The following is a 20,398-nucleotide window of genomic DNA, read 5'->3' as shown; positions in this document are numbered from 1 at the left end:
GCCTCCCGTTGGGGGTCGGCGTCAAGCTATGCCGCGACAGGTTCTTCAATGTTGCTGAAGTATGGGGGGGGGGGCGGGTTTGGGTGGTGGGGTCGCATGGTCTCCTGAGAGTCTGGATGGATGTATCAACGGTACGAGACTGGCCCACCGGCTGGAAGTTCACCTTTGATGTTCCTTGATGGCAGGGTCTGAACATAGAGCCCCAGGGTGTGGGGGTTCCCTTAGAGTCCTCAGCTGGAACGTCCGGGGCATCCTAGACCAGATCAAGCTGGGGGCCGTGTTAAGGCAGGCGAAGAGGGCAGGGCAGATGTGCTCCTACTCCAAGAAACTCACCTCATGGGCACAAAACACCATGCTTACAGCGATTTGGCTTTCATCAAGTATTCCATGCAGGGTTTGAGAGGGGCTGAGGGGGGGTTGCTATTCTTTTTCACCGCAGGGTCCCATATGTCCACTCCACTCAATGGATAGATGTCCAGGGTAGATATGCCATCATAAAGGGTATTATAGGTGAGGAATCGATAGTGTTAGGGAGTGTCTGTGCCCCGCCTCCCCTACAATGGTCCCTAATTGAAAAGTTGCTTTGTATTTGGGCTGACTTACCAGATGCATTACAAGTGGTAGGAGGAAACTGGAATGATGTTATGGATAGCCAGAGGGATAGGTACCGTCCTGGGGGTGGCGGAGTGGTTGGTCCCCTCACTAAGCTTCAGGGTGTGGTGCGAGGTCTGAACTGGGTGGATACATGGAGGCATCTAAATGGCAATACGAGGGGGTACACATATGTATCCGCGGTCCATAACTCCTTCTCTAGACTGTATTATATTTTTGTGCCAAGCGTCTTGCAACATAAGGTGGACGCAGCGGCGAACCTGCCGCTGAGTCCATCAGATCACTCCCCTATTACAGTGGACATAGGCTTGAGTAGGGAGAGGAGGCCGTTTCGATGGTGCCTCTCCACATGGCATATGCAGCAACCGGGCTATCAGAAGCATATGGGGGAGGCAATTGCCAATTTTTTGGCAGACAATAAAGGGTCAGTGGATGAGGTGAGTACGGTCTGGGAGTCCATGAAACCAACACTCAGGGGGGTGGACATAGCATGGTGCGCAGCGGCACGGAGGAAGCGTAGGGAGGACTTGGTCCGAGCAGAGGCTAACAGAGCGACACTGGAGCTCCGAGGGAGTATGGAAGGGAGGGGGGGTACAAGTGGTGGGACAGCTTTTCCAGGCGCAGCAGTCTTATGCGTCCATGCTCATGGATGAAGCGAAGCAGATTTGGTTAGCTACACGCAGCCGGGTCTACCAGTGGGGGGACAAATCCGGGACGATGCTTCACCGGCTCTGTCAGGGTACATTTCAGGTCCAAGTCCTGCCTGGGATATTGGACGCTGCAGGGTCACAGATCCAAAGGCTTTGGCGGAAGGGTTTGCCTCCTACTATGCTGATCTTTATGCCCGCATGAATGTCTCACAGAGACTGTGATAGATACGTTTCTGCCGGACGTGCCGCGGCGTGCAGTTCCGGATGAGGTGAGGGACCGCCTGGAGCTCCCCCTCACAGAGGAAGAGCTAGGCACAGCATTGGGGGAACTTAATACGGGCAAGGCACCCAGGCCGAATGGGTTCCCCAGCAAATTCTATAAGAAGTATCACCTACAGCTGGGGGCACATTATAGAGCTGCAGTGGAGGAGGCCAGGGAGCGAGGTAGCCTTCCCCCTGATAGGAGACCCGCAGAAGTTGTGGTTTTCTACAAACCCGTTCGGCCCCCCGAGCAGTATGCCTCGTACCGCCCGATCTCTATTAAATGTTGAAGCAAAAATCCTAGCTAAGGCATTGGCCATTCGCCTTCTGCCCTATGTGACTGATTTGGTCCACCCGGACCAGGCTGGCTTTATGCCCCAGAGGGCAACCAAACATAACATTCGCAAAGCGCATGTGGCGGCAGTTCGGAACGCCGGGGTGCCCGCGGCGCTTCTACTGGCGGATATGGACAGAGCATTTGATTCCCTTAGTTGGGTCTATTTATTCGCTCTCCTGCTGCGTCTGAATCTGGGGCCCAGATTTCTGTCGTACATCCAGCTGCTTTATTCAGATCCAACGGCCTCAGCCAGGGTGGCGGGCGTTGCCTCATCTAGATTTTGCATCCAAAGGGGCACCCGACAGGGTTGTCCCCTCTCGCCTTATTTATTCGTTCTGGCCATGGAGCCGCTGGCCATGTGGGTGCACATGGATGCGCAGCTACATGGCTTCGAGTGGGAACGGGGCCTGTCCGATAGAATAGCGCTCCATGCGGACAATGTCCTCTTTTTCCATACGAATATAGATAGGTCAGGACCCCGTATCATGGAAATCATGCAGATTTTTGGTGAGACATCCGGACTCTATATAAGCCAGAACAAATCTACCCTTTAGGTCCTGGGGCGGCATACCACAATAGGGGATTGGGCATCGGCGCTTCAAAGGGCAACAGGGGGCATAAAATACCTGCGTGTCTTCCTATCAGAGGTCTCAGCGATTACATGGGAGCGGAACATAATGCCAGTGTGGGAACGGGCTATGGCTGACATCAAACTCTAGTCCCGCATGCCGTTGACCATTTATGGAAGATCGGCGATCTTCAAAATGGTGACCCTCCCTAGGTTGCTCTATCAACTACAGATTCATCCATACCCGGTTCCCCCCCCCCCCCGACTGGTTTAGGCAGGTCAACGCAGCCCTAGGACAGTTCCTTTGGTCGGGGGCGCAATACGAGTGGCGTTGCGAACATGCTTCCTCTCCTCCTATTGTGGCGGACTGGCGACGTCTGATCTCCAGTCCTACTACCAGGCATCCCACCTACTCGTGCTGAATGATTGGTGGTATGGAGACAGAAAGGACCCTGCATATGCGTTAGAGCGCCACCTCATGGGGATCACATCGCTTCACACTCTCCTGTATGCGGCGCAGCTACGAAAGCTGCTGCCACCCAGCACGCAATTAGTTTTTCAAATTTGGAGGCAGGCTCTTGGGCGCATGGGTTGGTGGAACAAGTTGACAGCTGAAGCTCCCTTTTGGCGCAATGGTAGATTCCCGGGACTAGCCGCGTTGCAAGGATTTGGGGGGTGGGACAACATTGGGATATCCACACTGGGGGACGTAGTATCAGGAGTGACCCTTAAGACCTTTCAGGAATTAAGTCAGGAGTTTTGTATGCCCCGCACCCAATTCTTCCTCTACCTCCAATATCGTCATGTCCTTTCCCGAGCTTAGAGGGACTGGAGTCTATCCCTGAGTTTAGCCCTATAGAGGCCAAGGTGTTTATGGGGGAGCTGGGTCCCAAAAAGATATCCAGTATATATCAAAATTTAGTTAAGCAATGTTCCACGTCACTACAGAAACTGCAGGAGTCCTGGGAGTCAGATTTGGGGGCCCTGGATGAGGATGATTGGAGGGAGGCGCTGACAGGGCCGCGGGGTGCGGCCATTTCAGTTCGCCTTCGGTTGATACAATTTAAGTACCTTCATAGGGCGTATTTTACCAGGCATCGCTTATGGAGGGTGGGTCTCATAGCGTCCCCGGAATGCTTGCGATGTGGACAGGAGGTGGGGACGTTCTTTCACACGGTGTGGAGCTGCCCATCACTGGCTTGTTTCTGGAGAGGAGTGTGGGACTGCTTGTCGGAAGTGCTGGGGTGGGACCTCCCTCGTACACCACGACTGGGGCTTCTGCATGTCATGGAAGGGGTAGGGGGTAATGTGTACAAAAGGCACTTGCTTCTATTGGGCCTCACGCTGGCCAAGAGGGATGTTGCCGGAGCCTGGAAAGACACCCGAGCCCCGACGATTGTGGCATGGAAGAGAGGGCTGGACTTTAGCATGGGTCTGGAGGAACCAATTTTCGTGGCCAGAGGCTGTCCTCGGAAACATTATAAAATTTGGAAGAGGTGGGATGACTTTAGAGGCCTCTGGCAAGAGCCTCCTGTAGACCAAGACCCGCTGGTAGAGATGAGATGAGTGGATGCCAACAAGTATGTGTATAGTATACAGGGATTTGTTACAGAACCAGAGACGGGGAAGAAGACCATGCAACGGGGTGGGGGGGGAAGGGGCCGGGGGGAGGGAAGGGGCTGGGGGGGGTCAGGTTTTAATTTGTAGTTCGTAATGTTTGGCGTATTCTTTCAGCTGAAAATAAGATTGTGCACTATTTGATGTGGTTCTAATGTCCCGTGGTTACCTCTGGAGTACAGAGGCCTACACCTTGTAACAATCTTCAATAACATTGTTTTTTTTAAAAAAAATGTGTGTAGGTTTTTTCTCGATGTCGAAGAAGACATCTGGAATCAAACTGTGCAGCACCTGCCATCATGCCTTGTCAGTTACAAATCCATACTTAGATTGTCTCTGGTGCCTGGAAACTGACCATAAATCAGTCATGCTCTAGCTGCTGGGCCATGGCTCTGAAAGGGTTTGAGGGAGCGGTCCCTAAAGCTGTTTGCAACCCGTCATTCAGCTATATGCTGTTCGCTCCCGAGGTCTCTTTCCTGGTCGAGGGGAAGGTCCCTGCACCGCTCCAGGTGTTCGAGGTCCTCGTCCTTCCACTCTTAAGTCGTTGAGACGGTCAGGTAAGTGGCATAAGAAGCACAAGAAGTCATAGTGTGCGTCAATGTCTCTCCATCCGTCGGACGACTTGTCGGAGGAGCCTCAACGCCCCAGACCTCGTTCTGCCTTCAAGGGCCCGCAGCGACCCCCGGCCAGTTAAGTCTTCCATGACATAATGTGCCTCATTTTTGTGCCCTCCCGGTGTGCCTTCTGGCCCCGGAAGCTCCAAATGGGCTCCGCCCCCTCCCAATGGTTGTCGTCTCCCCCTACCGATCCCCCCTCCAAACCCCCCCCATGGATCCGGTGGCGTACCTGGACCGGTGCTGGTTGTTCCCCTGCAACCTTTCCTGGGGCCAAGACTCCCGGTGCCTCCTGCCGACACCAGTCTCATTCTCATCCGTATGACCTAGAGCTGAATCAGCGCCTATCGGTACAGATTCCAGCGCCTGCAGAACTCTTGGGTCCTAGTTCAATCCCTCAGCCTTCTTTTGAAGGGCTAAGAAAGGAGGATGATTAGGAGGGGTCGTTGGACCCTTTACAAGACCAGCTTGAGCACAAAATGGACTGGTATGTGGAATTTGGTAAGGCCAGTGGCCTGGATGCCTCCCCAGATTTTGGCCTGCTTTCTCCCCCTACCGTGGCTGCAGAGGATGGAGCTTCATATGCTATTGTGGTGAGAAGGGCAACCGAGGTCCTGGACTTCAGCTCCTTTGGTGGAAGTCAAGGCGAACATCTTGACAGATGTCCTGCAGCTGTGTGTCTCCTCCTCAGAACCCCTCCTGCCTTTCAACAAAGCCTTTACTGGTGTCCTTCTGGGAACCTGGTCAAAGCCCAGCACAGTGGCACTTGTGAATAAGACTTATGCCTGCTGATATCGCCCTGCTCTGGGCCAACCAAAATTCCTTACCAACCACCCTACCCCGAGAGTTTGGTGGTCCAGGCCTCTACCTCATAGGGTGGGTTTCCCTCAGCACCCCCGGACAGGGAATCCAAGTTACTGAATAGTTGGGGCAAAAAATGTTTACTTCCCCTAGCCTTGCATTATGGTTGATGAACACTGCATGCCAATTGGTCCTTCACGACCACTCCTTGTGGGAATTGGTTGCGCAGGTGCTGTTACAGTTCCCATAGGGGGCCTGGGCCATTCTCTATGTATCACACGGGAGAGATGTGGCAAAGTTAACTATTAGTTGTATGCTTGACACCACCGACTGACTTGGTAGAATACCATTGACATTTTCCGTTCTACGCCACGCGTGCAAACAAAATTCTGGCTTTTCCGTGGATGTCCAGGCTTCTCCTATGGACATGCCCTTTGATGCAACCTGTCTCTTCGGAGACCAAGCAAACATGGCTCCAAAACACGTTAAGGACTTGCGGGCTATTGCCCGGTCCTTGGGCTTCTCAGTGCCAACCCGCTCACCATCTGCTTTTTACCCCTTTTGTGGGCACAGCTCCTTTCGACCCCGTTGGTCATGCAACCAGAGGTCCTGTCAGTCCAGTCCTTCCCCTGCAGCCTCTAAATTTTCCAAGTCTGGCCCTTCAAGATGGCAGGATCAGCCGTCACCTCCACCACCTGCAAAATATCACATTAGGCAAGTGGGTTCTTCAGGTAGTCCAAAGGGGCAAACTCCTTCTCTTTAAGACTACCCCTCATTCCATGCTTCTAACTAGCTTACTGAGGACCACCTAAACTTGCTTCAGGAGGAAGTCTGAACTCTCTTGGCCAAGGGAGCCTCCGAGAGGTTCGGGCGACAGAAGTCAGCTATGATTGCTATTCCTGCTACTTTCTGGCCCTGAAAGCGGGCAAGGGCCTTCTTTCTATTCTAGATCTGCAAGCCCTCCACTACTTCCTCAAAAAGGAGGAGTTCAAAATACTCACTCTGGCTCAGGTCTTGTCTGACCCCTAGACCTTGGAGACTGGATGGTCGCTTTGCACTTGCAGGACACCTATTTTCACATTTCCGTCCTGCCTGCCCATCATCGCTACCTGCAGTTCACAGTAGTCCACAACCCCTTTCAGTTCATAGTGCCCCCCTTTGTCCTTACCAGTGCCTTTCGGGTGTTCACCAAGATGATGGCGGTGGTTGCAGCTCATCTACACAGATCAGGGGTGCCAGTATTCCCCTATCTCGATGAGTCGCTGTTGAAGGTGAACTCGCCCCAGACTGTCCTCTCCCACCTCCAAACTATGGTGAATCTCCTGCTTTCACTGGGGTTAACTATCAACGTGCTAGAGTCACACCTGACTCCCTCTGAGACACTCCTTTTCATCTGAGCTGTTCTGGACACAGTGCGGTTTTGGGCCTATCCTCCTGAGCAGCAAGTCTAGGATATTCGGGCTATGATACAGATGTTTTAGCCTCTATCCGGGGTAAAGGTGAGAATGACTCTTAGGTTGCTGGGCCTCCTACATCCTTCTAGTGACACATGCAGATGGCGTATCCGGGCTCTGCAATAAGTCCTGAAGTTCAGGGGGTGCAGCATATGGGCAATCTCTCTGATGTAGTCCGGATCTCAGAGGGGACTGCACAGGATCTGCAGTGGTGGCTGACAAGCCACAATTGGGTCAGAGGCAGATCCCTCTACCTTCCCCAACCAAATTACATAGTAGAGACAGATGCGTCACTCCTCGGATGGGGCGGCCATCTGGGAGAGGTGGAATCCAAGGACTCATCAACTTGCTGGAGCTCCAAGCGATTAACTTGGTATTAATGTTTTTTCTCCCCCCGTCAAGGGAAAGACGATCCAGGCGTTCACGGACAATACCACCGCCATGTGGTACTGCAACAAATCGGTTGGTATTGATGTTTTTTCTCCCCCATCAAGGGAAAGACGATCCAGGCGTTCACGGACAATACCACCGCCATGTGATACTGCAACAAACCGGGTGGGGTTTTGGACCATTTTTCAGGAGTCCTTGCATCCCAGGGCATGGCTAGAACCGGGCATATCCCTGGTGATTCAACACCTGGCTGGGTTTCTGAATGCTAGGGTGGACGAACGCAGTCGTTGATGCCTAGCGGATAACGAAGAACGTCTCCACTTGGAGGATGTGCAAGGTCTCTTCAAAAGTGGGAAGAGCCTTGATTAGATCTGTTCGCCTCTGCCGAAAACACTCTAAGTCAGCGATTTTGCAAGCAGGAGTTTCCAAGGTGGCACTCACTGCAACACTTTTCGTCTTGAGTGGAGCTCCGGTCTCCTGTGCGCTTTTCCTCCTGTACCTCTCCATACACAGTACTCAAAGAATATCAGGAGCAACCAAGCCCAAGTTATTCTTGTGGCCCCGGACTGGGCACTAAGAGTCAGGTATCCCAAGCTTCTCCAACTGAGCATCGGCCCTCCAATCAGGCTGCCCCTTCAGGCTGATCTTCTGTTGCAGCACCCAAACTGGTCACCTCTAAGCCTTCTTGCCTGAAGATTAAGCGGTGGCAGTTGACAGCAGGTGACCTTCCTCCCGAAGTCTTTGGTGTGATTTTGGCAGCCAGGCATTCCTCTACCAAGACTGTGTATTCCTGCCGGTGGCAGAAATGTGTAAATATTGTTCGAAATATTGATTATTTCTGCTTCACTCTCCCAAGTCCTTCTCTTTATTGTGACCCTTGCCCATCAGGGTCTGCTGTGGGCACTATTAAATGGTACCTTTATGCCTTGTCTTCCTTCTTGAGACTGCCAGACCAGCCCTCTTTATTTAAATCCCCAATTGTGAACAGATTTCTTAAGGGGCTTGTACATATGTACCCACTTGCCCCCTTTCATCATACCTCAGTGAGACTTTAATTTGATTCTCGCCTTCCTGATGTGCGATCCCTTCAAACCTCCGCACAACTGACCCCTCCGCTGCCTTCCTTCAAAACAGCCTTTTGTGGCAATCACTTCCACCGGTAGGGTCATTGAATTGCAGGCTCTGTCATCCAAGCCTCCTTACCTGCTCATCTTCCCTGATAAGTTAGTGCTTCGCACTAGGGCCTCGTTCTTACCAAAAGTGGTAACACATTCCACATGGGGCAATCTGTCATCTTGCCCATTTTCTCTGCTCCTCCTCACCCCTCTAAAGACATAATTCAGAGTTAAGTCAAGAAACTGCCTTCTGACATATGATAGCTTCCACCCTAGGCACCTCAAACAAAACCTCCCCTTTGGACAATTTCTTCGCCTCAGAAGAAACTGTACTTGACACTAGGGATTACAACACACAGGCCAAAGACCTAAGTGCAAAACTCTTAACTCTGAGTTATCCGAAAAATTTGGTTACAAAGGCTAAAAAGAGGGCAGCCAATAACAACAGAGAAGCCTTACTTTAACCCAAAGTACTTAAGAATCCAGAAAATAAGCGACCCATATGTATTACCACCTTTAGTATGACTTCCGATCAAATTACTAAAATTGTGAAAAAACATTGGAAAACACTCAATAGTGGGAGACTTGACAATCCCACACCCATGTTCAGTCACAGACGTGGCCAAAATCTGAGGAACCATCTGGTACACACACGACCCAGACTCTCAAACACAAAGGAGGACAGCACCTCAAGGTAACATCCACTACCTGCATGCCACTACCCCTGCAGTAACTGTAGCATTTGTCATCTAACCACAGCTACAAAGACAGTTTCCTTTAATAACAACACAACTCGGGAACTACGTCAATTCACCAATTGCAATACTGCCGGCGTAGTGTACCTGATCACCTGCACATGTAATCTACACTATGTGGGAATGACCACGAGAAAAGTGAGCACTCGCATGGTTGAACGCAGAAGTAACATAAGATGTAAGCGGGCCACCACGAGAATGACAAGCCATTTCATTGAAAAACAACACACACCTAACGACCTAAGATGGGTTGTTTTTAGAACGCATTAACAACAAAGAAAACCTAGAAAGAAAACTAAATGAACGAGAACAACGCTGGGTGTTTAAACTACATACTGATACACATGGTCTCAATGATGATATACCTTGGGGCGCGTTCTGTCCCTAAACCGTTATTGGTTAGGCACTTCTCTCTGTATTATAACCTACCAATGGGCTAACATTTAGTATCTGGTAGTACTAGATGGCCTACCTGTCCATATTATGAGCTTAACATACCACTGAGGCCATTTATACGAACCGAGTGGGTTACTAATAACCGCCTGTGTGTCTGCCCACCCACCGTACCTGACATAAATAGACCAATGTCTCACTCTAACCCTTGACATGGTCATATTACTAATACCCCTTTTACCATTATTTTGGCTGACAGGTTGGTTTTGTTTTTTGGTTTATACCATTCTCCATATAAAAGACTCCAGAAATAGTAAAGTCGCGGACTCGCGAATATACCTAATATGGCCGCCACTCTTGCCATTCGTAGGCGGACATTTGTAAACACTTGAGCGTTCTAGCCCTTGAGCTGCACCACGACCACGAGCATATCGTCTTAATTATGTGTCATTTTCACTCTGGAATTTACGATCTAATATACTATTAGTCCAGTAAATCCCACCATGCCTCCCAACATGGCCGCCACACTTGCCATCGGAGGCGGCCATTAGCTAACACACGCGCGGTCTAGCTTCCATACAGACCATGTGGTTACACAAACCGGAACGTCACTGTTTAAATAACCTCCCTCGCCGGAGACGCGCTAAGATGCCGTCCGGCGGGGAAGCTGAGTAGGTGTATTGACACAGCGGCTTCTATCTTGAAGTAAGTCTGTTCTTTCCCAACAGGTCCCGAGGCAAAGGAGGGAATCCCCGACCCTCTTAAACTTCAAGTACCATACCACAGCACCAAGCTGTGATTAACGACAGCCGCCAATATTTCTATTTTTCACCCTTCATTAACCGGATTGTTTCATAAGGGAGACACTGACACCCACCCACCCCCACCGCCCCCTGAGATCATGATGTGCCATTTAGCACTCTGTCAAGTAATGATTGAAGAAGCATTTTCTATATTTGTTTTTGTGGATTGAATCAGTGTGTGTGTGTTAGTACTGTCATCACAAGTTCTGTGTAGTTTGTGTGTGAGTTTTTAGATTGTTCTAGGCACTATCAACTGCGCCTTGGAAGTTTGCACGCACCGATATGGAGCAAACCACCCATTTATAAGTGCAGCATGGAAGCTTGGTATTTCCCCACGTATAGGAGGGGGTTGTTTTTAACATTTTTCTTTACATTACAGATATACAACGAGAACTAGCAATCGTATGTATTTCAACGCATGCCTTTATTAGTAGCAGCGTTCACTATTTTTTCCTTATTTCTACTTTACTATTAAGGTTCATACAGGAGTGGCAGATACAGGGCTGGTCCCAGTGTGGTCCTGAGGAAGAGCTAGGGGAAGTTCGCATCATGTCTACCACACACTGATTTCCTTCTCATTATAGATTGGTACACAGTGTCAACCCCACTTTTAACCATACCTGCCTAGGAGCGAGAATAAAATATTTGAGGCCCACTAGCACGGTATTTTAACCACTTGCACCCACTCCACCATACATTGCACCACACATAGTAGTCTTCCACAAAAATAGTGCTCCTACGTCACTCCACAAGTCGCAGCACGCCCCAGTTCGTAGAGAGCTGGGATGGCCCCAATGATGAAGCATGTCACCGTGGGGAAACCCTGGTGAGTGAAGGGACTCAAGAAAGGAATTTTCCTTTCTTTTGGCTTTTTTCTGACCACATTGGCCAGAAGCTATTTCCATAGGCTAGGACTCACAACCCGACACGTTGGGTTTGTGATTGCCAAGGCTTCAGGAGTGCTGTGCATTTAGGGCACTGCCCTGCCAGTAAGGAAATGTTGGCTTTGGCAGCAGTAGCTTCTCCACCAAAGCCCAGGCCCAATCAAAAAAGAGGCTTCCACCTTTGAATCTTTAATAGCTTAAGCAGATTCTTACACTTTAGAAGTTCAAAATATGATCTCTAGGTTAGGTTTTGACAGCATTAAACGTGGCAAGCTATGCTTAGTGGACCCTAAGGGCATGTTCTTTCATTTCCTGGTTTATCAGTCTGACTAGCAATAATTAAAATAACTCCTATACTAGCATCAGATTAAATTCAAGATACATCCCCTTGAAGTAAACACAACAAACATCCTGACTTCGTCTCACCCATCCTTTATCTTCAGACTGTCCATTGCTACCACAGGTAGATGATGGCTTGGTTGATAATGGTGCCATCCTCTGGAAAAGTATTGGTTCAGCATGACCCAGATTCTATGGCTTGCTCTTCGATTTGATGTTTTTAGCAAATTTATCAAAGTTTTCTGTGATCTCACTTAGGATTCAGTTAATTGCAACCATCCTGAACTCCAGACAGAAGATAGTTTTCACTCCACAGGATAGAAAAGCAGTCCCTCTGTGCAGGAAAGAATTGGTCATGTTTTCATGTCTATTGCATCGGAGTGGTTCTTGATGCTTGGCTATGATTTATTTCAATTAGCTATATCCTGTGGCACCTTTTTCCGAGCTTGGTACCATCAAACCAAAGCTGCTTCAAGTTGAGGGTCACATTAGCCAGACTCTGCGGTAGTGGGCCTAGATCCTCAATGTCTGTGATAAGGTCCCCCTTTCTGCTAACCAAAGCCCTTTAGCAGCTGAATATTCTGAATTTGGTTGTGGACTATGCTACAATTGTTTTTACTAAAACCTGGAACAATGGTATTTCCTACTCTACATAAACTTTGTCGAAGCAGACCACTGTAGCAGCTGAATGCGGCCGCCTTGACTATAGATTTTGTTTTTTTTCCGTGTAAGCAAGGTAAGTTGTAATATATTATTAATGAGCAAAAGAGCTGCCTTGCTTTACTTCAGAAAACGGTACAAAACGTACTCCCTTTCTACATCTAGTAACCCACAGTTAGCTGTGGGCATGATCTCTCTATTGGTCTTTTCATATCCCTTATAACTACAAGTTGATCCCATATACCTTGAATCGATTCTTAATCCACTGGACTGTTAGCAGAAGGAAATGGTTGCAACTTGCTTTTCATTGCCACATGCAAGAATTTCGTCCTAAAGACTGATAGGAGTCTAGGATTTAGCTGTTGCCCTTTTGCCGTTTGGTCAGGGTAGTCATCTCTGCCTCACCATACACCCTGAAATCGCCACTTGATCGGCTATCCTCATTTTCCTACCCTTCCCCACAAATGCTTGTCATTGAGCCGCCTTCTTTAGAGCGTGCTGTGCCCCTTGCCCAAATACCAAAACTGCTGTTGAGGGACAGAATAAAGATCTCTAACTCTCTCTTATGATTGTTCATTTGAGTGCATGTCTTGTGGAGAATTGGATTACACTCGGTTTGTGGTACAGAGAGACCTGCAAAACAAATCTAGGACCCATACAGCAGTAAAATCCGCCATCTCAAATAAGATCATTAAGTTGGCCTAACGGCTAGGGCGGTAAACCTCAAATCTGGGGAACCTGGTTCGAGTCTCGGCAAGGATGCGCAACATCATGTGATTCTGGGCAAATCACTTAATGTCCCTGTGTCTACCAAAAATGAATGTGTCCTCATATAAGTAACGCAACTGGTGCTCGTGTAAAGCGATCCAATACCTTCGGGTCAGGTTGGCGCTATATAAAACTCTGGAGAAAAAAAAAAAAAAAAAAAAAAGTTCCTTCTTGGGCATGCCTTTCATCTTTTGCCTCTGCTAATGCAATACTTATCAGTGGTTTCTTCATCTTTGTATTTTGCTCCTCATCCTCTAAGCCTTTGGAGCTGGAAACAGCTATGTGTTTGCCATTAACATCATCTAGACATGTAATCCAGCATCTGAGTTAGGAATTGTTGATCGCTATGCTGTCTTCTAATAGAATAAGGTGGTCTTGCATAGTAGCCTAATTCCATACCAAAGTTGTTGACCATGTTGTACCTCATTGATCTGTCTCGCCAAAGTTAACTACTTCTACGGCCAAGGAGATGGTTAGAACTTTGTGCAGTGTTTTGAACAGAAAAGAAGATCTTTGGTCCTGTGACAGCTGTTTTTTCCTACTAAGAGGAAAATGCAAGACCTCGGAGGTCGCCATTGCAAAAAAGGTGTATGCAACCCTTTACTTTTTTGCATGGGTTGACTGTTCTGTCAAACAGCCCCCTCAAATGCATAAAAATTTGTCGTCATAAATAAATATGGGGGAGGATAGGATTTTGCGCATCAGAAGCGATTTTCTGCGGCCCTACCCTGTAGATACAGTGATGATTGTTACTGGGAGCAGTGTTTAGTGTCCATAGTAGCCAGTAGCCTCTTGGCATAGCCCTGACAACAAATCCTAGAAGTTACTGAAAATACTGTGCTCTATAAGGTCTGTAATGAGATTGTATCTTAATCTACAGTACCAAAATTATCCTAATTCTCCAAAAAGCTTTGTCTGCAAACACATTCTGATTACCATCTAGAACCTAAACAAATCCTAAAATTTGCAAGTTATAGATAGCTGCACGCATTTAGGCCATCCATAGCTATGTCTTGTGCCCCATACATAGTGTGTGCAAAGCAAGAGCAGAGGTCATGCACTGCATACAGTTTTGTCCACTGCCCATGCAACATGCCCACTTTTATCTATGATCTGAATGGGACATAATGCAGATCTTTTCCGAACTATAGCTTGCAAAATTTAGTGGATTTTTAGATTTAGATTGTTAACCATATTTACTCAACTAAAATTCTATACGGGAATTTGTGTATTTTTTTTAACACCGTGGTTGCACTGTGATCTTCATATCCCCCACAAACATATCCTTTTTACACCTATATATCTGAAGAAAAAAGGTGGGGCTATTTACAAATGTCAAGTCAAGTCAAGTCAGAGAATTTGGATAGCGCACTACATACCCAGAGGGTCTCAAGGCGCTTAGACCGGGGAGGAGGTTTACTTGTCAAATATCCACGTTTTAAGTTGCTTTCTGAATGCTAGGTGGTTCTGGGTAAGGCGAAGGTAAGCGGGGAGTGAGTTCCATGTTTTAGCAGCCAGGTATGAGAAGGATCTGCCTCCCATGGTGGTCTTGTTGATGCGAGGTACAGTGGCGAGGGCTTGGCTGGAAGAACGTAGTTGGCGGGGGGGGGTGTAGAAGGACAGTCGTGAGTTGAGGCATTCTGGTCCGATGTCGTAGAGTGATTTGTGTGCGTGGGTTAGCAGTCGGAAAGTGATCCTCTTATTGACGGGTAGCCAGTGGAGTTCTTTAAGGTGGCCAGAGATGTGTTCGTTGCGTGGGATATCTAATATGATCCTGGCTGAGGCGTTTTGGGTTCGTTGGAGTTTCTTCTGGAGTTTAGCGGTAGTGCCTGCGTATAGGGTGTTTCCGTAGTCCAGTCGGCTCGTGACCAGAGCATGGGTGACTGTTTTCCTTGTTTCGGTGGGGATCCAGCGAAATGTTTTTCTGAGCATGCGAAGAATGTTGAAGCAGGAAGAGGATACGGCGCTGACTTGTCTATTCATTGAGAGTGAAGAATCCAGGATGACGCCCAGGTTCCGTGCGTGGTCTGTCGGGATGGGTGCTTTTCAGAGGGCTTCTGGCCACCAGGAGTCGTCCCATGCAGAGGGGGATGTCCCTAAGATGAGGACTTCTGTTTTGTCTGAGTTAAGTTTCAGACGGCTTTGTTTCATCCATTCGGCAACTTCTTTCATTCCTTCGTGTAGGTTAGTTTTGGCGATGCTGGGGTCATTGGTGAGAGAAAGGATTAGTTGAGTGTCATCCGCGTAAGAGATGATGTTGAGGTTGTGTTGGCGGGCGATGGCCGCGAGGGGGCTCATGTATACGTTGAAGAGGGTGGGGCTGAGTGAGGATCCTTGTGGTACGCCACAGATGACTTCAGTGGCCTCGGACTTGAATGGTGGGAGGCGGACTCTCTGGGTTCTTCCGGTGAGGAACGAGGTGATCCATTCAAGTGCTTTTCCTTGGATTCCGATGTTATTGAGGCGTTGTAAAAGGGTGCTGTGGCAGACTGTGTCGAATGCTGCAGAGAGGTCGAGGAGGATGAGGGCGACTGTGTCTCCATTGTCCAGTAGAGTTCGAATGTCGTCTGTTGCTGCGATGAGGGCGGTCTCAGTGCTGTGTTTTGCTCGGAAGCCAGATTGTGAGGAGTCGAGGGATTTGTTGGCTTCGAGGAAGGCGGCGAGCTGGTTGTTGACAGCTTTCTCGATGACTTTGGCCGGGAATGGAAGGAGCGAGATGGGGCGGTAATTTTTGAGTTCGGTGGGGTCCGCTGTGGGTTTTTTCAGAAGGGCGGTGAGTTCTGCGTGTTTCCAGTCTTCCGGGAAGGTGGCGGAGTTGAAGGAGCAGTTGATGATGTCTCGGAGGTGCGGTGCTATTATGGAGTCTGCTTTGTTGAAGATGTGGTGAGGACATGGGTCTGTGGGGGATCCTGAGTGGATGGAATTCATCAGGCGGATTGTGTCCTCAGTGGAGATTGGGTTCCAGTTGTTAAGGGTGTTCACGGGGGGAGAATGTTCAGCAAATGGTCGGGTGGGTTGGTCTCCGGGTTGGTTGTCGAAGCTGTTGTGGATGTCTGCAATCTTGTTGTGGAAGAATGAGGCTAGGGAGTCGCAGAGGGCTTGAGAGGGGGTGATGTCGTTGGAGTTGGCTGAGGGATTGGTAAATTCCTTGACGATGTTGAAAAGTTCCTTGCTGTTGTGGGCGTTGTTGTCAAGTCGATCCTTGAATGCTGTTTTCTTGGCCTTTCGGATTAGTTGGTGGTGAGTGCGGATGGCGTTTTTGAAGGCGTCCTTGGTGCTAGTGGTTGGGTCTTTTTTCCAGGCCTTTTCAAGGGAGCGGCAGAGTTTCTTGGACTTCTTAAGATCATCGTTGAACCATGAGGCCTTTTTGCTGCCAGGTTTGCTTTGACGTTTTTTCAGTGGTGCTAAGGTGTTGGCGGTGTTGGATAACCATAGGGTGAGGTTGGCGGCGGCTTCGTTTGCGTTAGAAGAGTGGGCTGGGGTGTTTAGGAGGAGCGATGCGGAGATCTGGTCTGTGGTGATTTTGTTCCAGTTTCTTTGCAGAGTTGGTTGGAGGTGGTTGATGGGTTTCGGCTTGTTGTAGGTGAAGTGGACGCAGCTGTGGTCAGTCCAGAGGAGATCCGTAGTGTGGCTGAAGGAGACATGATTGCTGGAGGTGAAGATGGGGTCGAGTGTGTGACCTGCGATGTGGGTGGGGGAAGTGACTATTTGTTTAAGTCCGAGGTTGGCGAGGTTGTCTAAGAGGGTGGCGGTGTTGCGGTCGTTGAACTTTTCAAGGTGAAAGTTGAGGTCTCCCAGAAGGATGTAGTCTTTGGAGGGGAGCGCGTGTGGGGTGATGAAGTCCGTGATGTCGTCACTGAATTTTGCGCGGGGTCCTGGTGGTCTGTAGAGGAGGGTGCCTCTGAGAGTGGTCTTGGGGTCGATGTGGATCTGGAAGTGAAGGTGTTCGGAGTTGGCGAGGTTGGCGTCAGAGCTGGTTGAGATGCGGATGGATTTCTTATGGACGATAGCGATTCCACCTCCTGTATGGTTGGTGCGGTCCTTGCGCGTGATCTTATAGTCTTCAGGGATGGCAATGGTGATGTCTGGGGCGGAGGAAGCGTTCATCCAAGTTTCCGTTAGGAAGGCGACGTCTGGAGAGATGGTGTCTAGTAGATTCCATAGGTCAATGGCGTGTCTGTGGACCGAGCGGGTGTTGAGGAGGATGCACTGTAGGTGGTTGGGGTTAGGAATCTGTGTTGTGGTCGTGGCGGAGATGTTGTCGGTGCCGGTGAATTTGCAGGAGTAGCAGGAGAAAGGTCCATGGGTGTGTCCAGGAGCGGCTTGGACGCAGTTGGGGGCGCGACCGGGGTTAAGGGCTAGGAGGGAGGCGGCATCGTAGGTAATGCGGGAGGGCTGGAGGCGCGAGGGGCAGGGGGTCTGGCGCTGGGCGCGGTCCAGGCGCGGACGGGCGTAGACTGGCTTACCTTTGGCGCACCTTCGGCGCGGCCATAGCGCGTGGACGCTGCACGTGGGGACATTGGCCATAAATGGATGGTGGAGGGGGCGGAGCGTGGGAGGGTCAGCTGGGAGGCGGGGTCTGGGAGGAGACACGGGTGGAGGTAAACACACTGTGAAATGGCCGCCCGGTAACAAACTCGATACAATGTTGCCAAATAAATATTAAAATGCTTTAAGTGAAATCACTCAGCCGCTATGCAGTACGTGGCTGTATGCAGGTTATATTAAATTAATGTGGGCGAGAACGATACCAGGCGCTGAATGGTGCGCTGTAGCGAGGTGGCAGGCTGCAGGAATCAGGTCAGGCAAAGCAGGCAGCAAGGAGAGCCTTCCGTCGTGAGAGCAGGGAGCTGGGGGAGCGACCGTGATGGAAGGAATCCAGACGGTCACAGGATAGGAGAGGACGGGGCTGGTGTAGTCGACAGTGTGTGGGAGGGTCAGCTGGGAGGCGGGGTCTGGGAGGAGACACGGGTGGAGGTAAACACACTGTGAAATGGCCGCCCGGTAACAAACTCGATACAATGTTGCCAAATAAATATTAAAATGCTTTAAGTGAAATCACTCAGCCGCTATGCAGTACGTGGCTGTATGCAGGTTATATTAAATTAATGTGGGCGAGAACGATACCAGGCGCTGAATGGTGCGCTGTAGCGAGGTGGCAGGCTGCAGGAATCAGGTCAGGTCAGGCAAAGCAGGCAGCAAGGAGAGCCTTCCGTCGTGAGAGCAGGGAGCTGGGGGAGCGACCGTGATGGAAGGAATCCAGACGGTCACAGGATAGGAGAGGACGGGGCTGGTGTAGTCGACAGTGTGTGGGAGGGTCAGCTGGGAGGCGGGGTCTGGGAGGAGACACGGGTGGAGGTAAACACACTGTGAAATGGCCGCCCGGTAACAAACTCGATACAATGTTGCCAAATAAATATTAAAATGCTTTAAGTGTAATCACTCAGCCGCTATGCAGTACGTGGCTGTATGCAGGTTATATTAAATTAATGTGGGCGAGAACGATACCAGGCGCTGAATGGTGCGCTGTAGCGAGGTGGCAGGCTGCAGGAATCAGGTCAAGCAAAGCAGGCAGCAAGGAGAGCCTTCCGTCGTGAGAGCAGGGAGCTGGGGGAGCGACCGTGATGGAAGGAATCCAGACGGTCACAGGATAGGAGAGGACGGGGCTGGTGTAGTCGACAGTGTGTGGGAGGGTCAGCTGGGAGGCGGGGTCTGGGAGGAGACACGGGTGGAGGTAAACACACTGTGAAATGGCCGCCCGGTAACAAACTCGATACAATGTTGCCAAATAAATATTAAAATGCTTTAAGTGAAATCACTCAGCCGCTATGCAGTACGTGGCTGTATGCAGGTTATATTAAATTAATGTGGGCGAGAACGATACCAGGCGCTGAATGGTGCGCTGTAGCGAGGTGGCAGGCTGCAGGAATCAGGTCAGGCAAAGCAGGCAGCAAGGAGAGCCTTCCGTCGTGAGAGCAGGGAGCTGGGGGAGCGACCGTGATGGAAGGAATCCAGACGGTCAAATCGATGTAATTGAGGCTGCTCTTCTCCTGTGTAACGACTTGTCATCATCTAGTAAGACCTAGTCAGTAGACACTGATGTTATAGTTGTGTCATTGTGCACATCCATCTGTTACAATCGGCTGTCTTCTATTCAAGGCCACTTATGTTCCTTAGTGATAGTTTTAGAGGACACTAAATTTTCAAATCTGAGACGAAAGGCACTGGAGACAAAGGTTTGATGAAAATCAGCTCTGGTATCCCATAATTCAGCACTTAAATTATATAGGTCACCTTCTGATTATGCCATAAAGTGGAATGAGTGGATGTTTGTTTGTTTCTGGTCCAGGGATGATCTGTCTTGGCAGTTAGGTCTGGACTGTTCCCATGAGGCAGAGTCAAGACTGATTTGCATATGGCTGAGTCTAAACTGGGGTGGCATGGCGAGCAAAGGAACGATGGATTTAACCCAAATCTCTTGACTGGGGTTGAATGTATGATTTATTCAGCATTCCGTCCATCATTTGTTTGCATAGCACTTCTCACCGTAAGTGGAACGGGTATTCCCAGACGTGGGTGCCTTGCTCACTGTGCCACTGGATTCAAGCTAGCCTGTCTGATGAAGGGTAATACCCAGAAACCGGTCTCAGGATGCTTGTTTCCGGTCCAGGGTGTACCTGGCGTGGCAGTTCGTTCTGGACTGTTCCCATGAGGCACAGGGTCCAGACTGATTTGCATATGGCTGGGTCTAAACTGGGTTGGCATGGTGAGCATTTCGTCCATTTGTTTGCGTATCATAAAGTGGAATGAAGCATGTTGAGGGATTGTAGGTAAGTAAAGTGTCCTTACTATTTTAATTATATGAAAATGTTTGAGTGCTTTTGGTGTGAATGTCTGTGCTTCGAAAGTTGTCTTAACTGATGGAAGCTTTTTATCTTTTTAGCAAACAAGGCCTTGGCGATGACCCATCCTCTTCTAAAGTTTCGACCCCTGTTTGAGGCTTCAATTCAATCAAAAAATAAGGCTTATCAGTGCATAGGTGAGAAGTTGGCATTTCCGTGAAAACGGAATGTAACTCTGCTCAGGTGAGGGAAGTTGTGTGATCAAAACGTAATGCATATGCATCATAGTGTGAAATACCAGTGAAATCCTTGGATGTTTAAGTATTGTTTGCAACTTTTGTGATGATTGTGAGTGGGGAGACCTTTTAGATCTTGCTATAGGCTGCTTTTGTTGAATAACTATCCTCATGTGACTACTACACACACAACACAAAAAAGCACGGACCACACTACAACCAGGACCATACGTACATGTAGTGTAGCCTCTGGCCACCACCAGCCCCTGCAGCCATGTCACTGGCGAGCCCTGGTTAAA

The 20,398-nt window shown here is 49.4% G+C and overlaps 1 protein-coding gene across 2 annotated transcripts in view; it reads left to right on the top strand.

Moving 5' to 3' along the window:
- The window catches only part of LOC147682144 (uncharacterized), a 248,788-nt gene that overhangs the window by 178,463 nt on the left and 49,927 nt on the right, over positions 1-20,398 (top strand). The window contains exon 7 of one of the 2 annotated variants that reach the window (XM_086943557.1): positions 19,965-20,060. In XM_086943557.1, coding sequence (XP_086799683.1) covers positions 19,965-20,060 — 96 coding nt within the window. Of the gene's footprint in view, positions 1-19,964; positions 20,107-20,398 lie in introns of both variants that reach the window. The other variant, XM_086943558.1, reaches the window with a different exon arrangement.

The sequence above is a fragment of the Lissotriton vulgaris genome, chromosome 11, assembly GCF_964263255.1.
Source record: "Lissotriton vulgaris chromosome 11, aLisVul1.2, whole genome shotgun sequence".
Classification (NCBI taxonomy): Eukaryota; Metazoa; Chordata; class Amphibia; order Caudata; family Salamandridae; genus Lissotriton; species Lissotriton vulgaris.
Note: the sequence above shows the minus strand (reverse complement) of the source record. Positions and strands in the feature narration are given on the sequence as shown.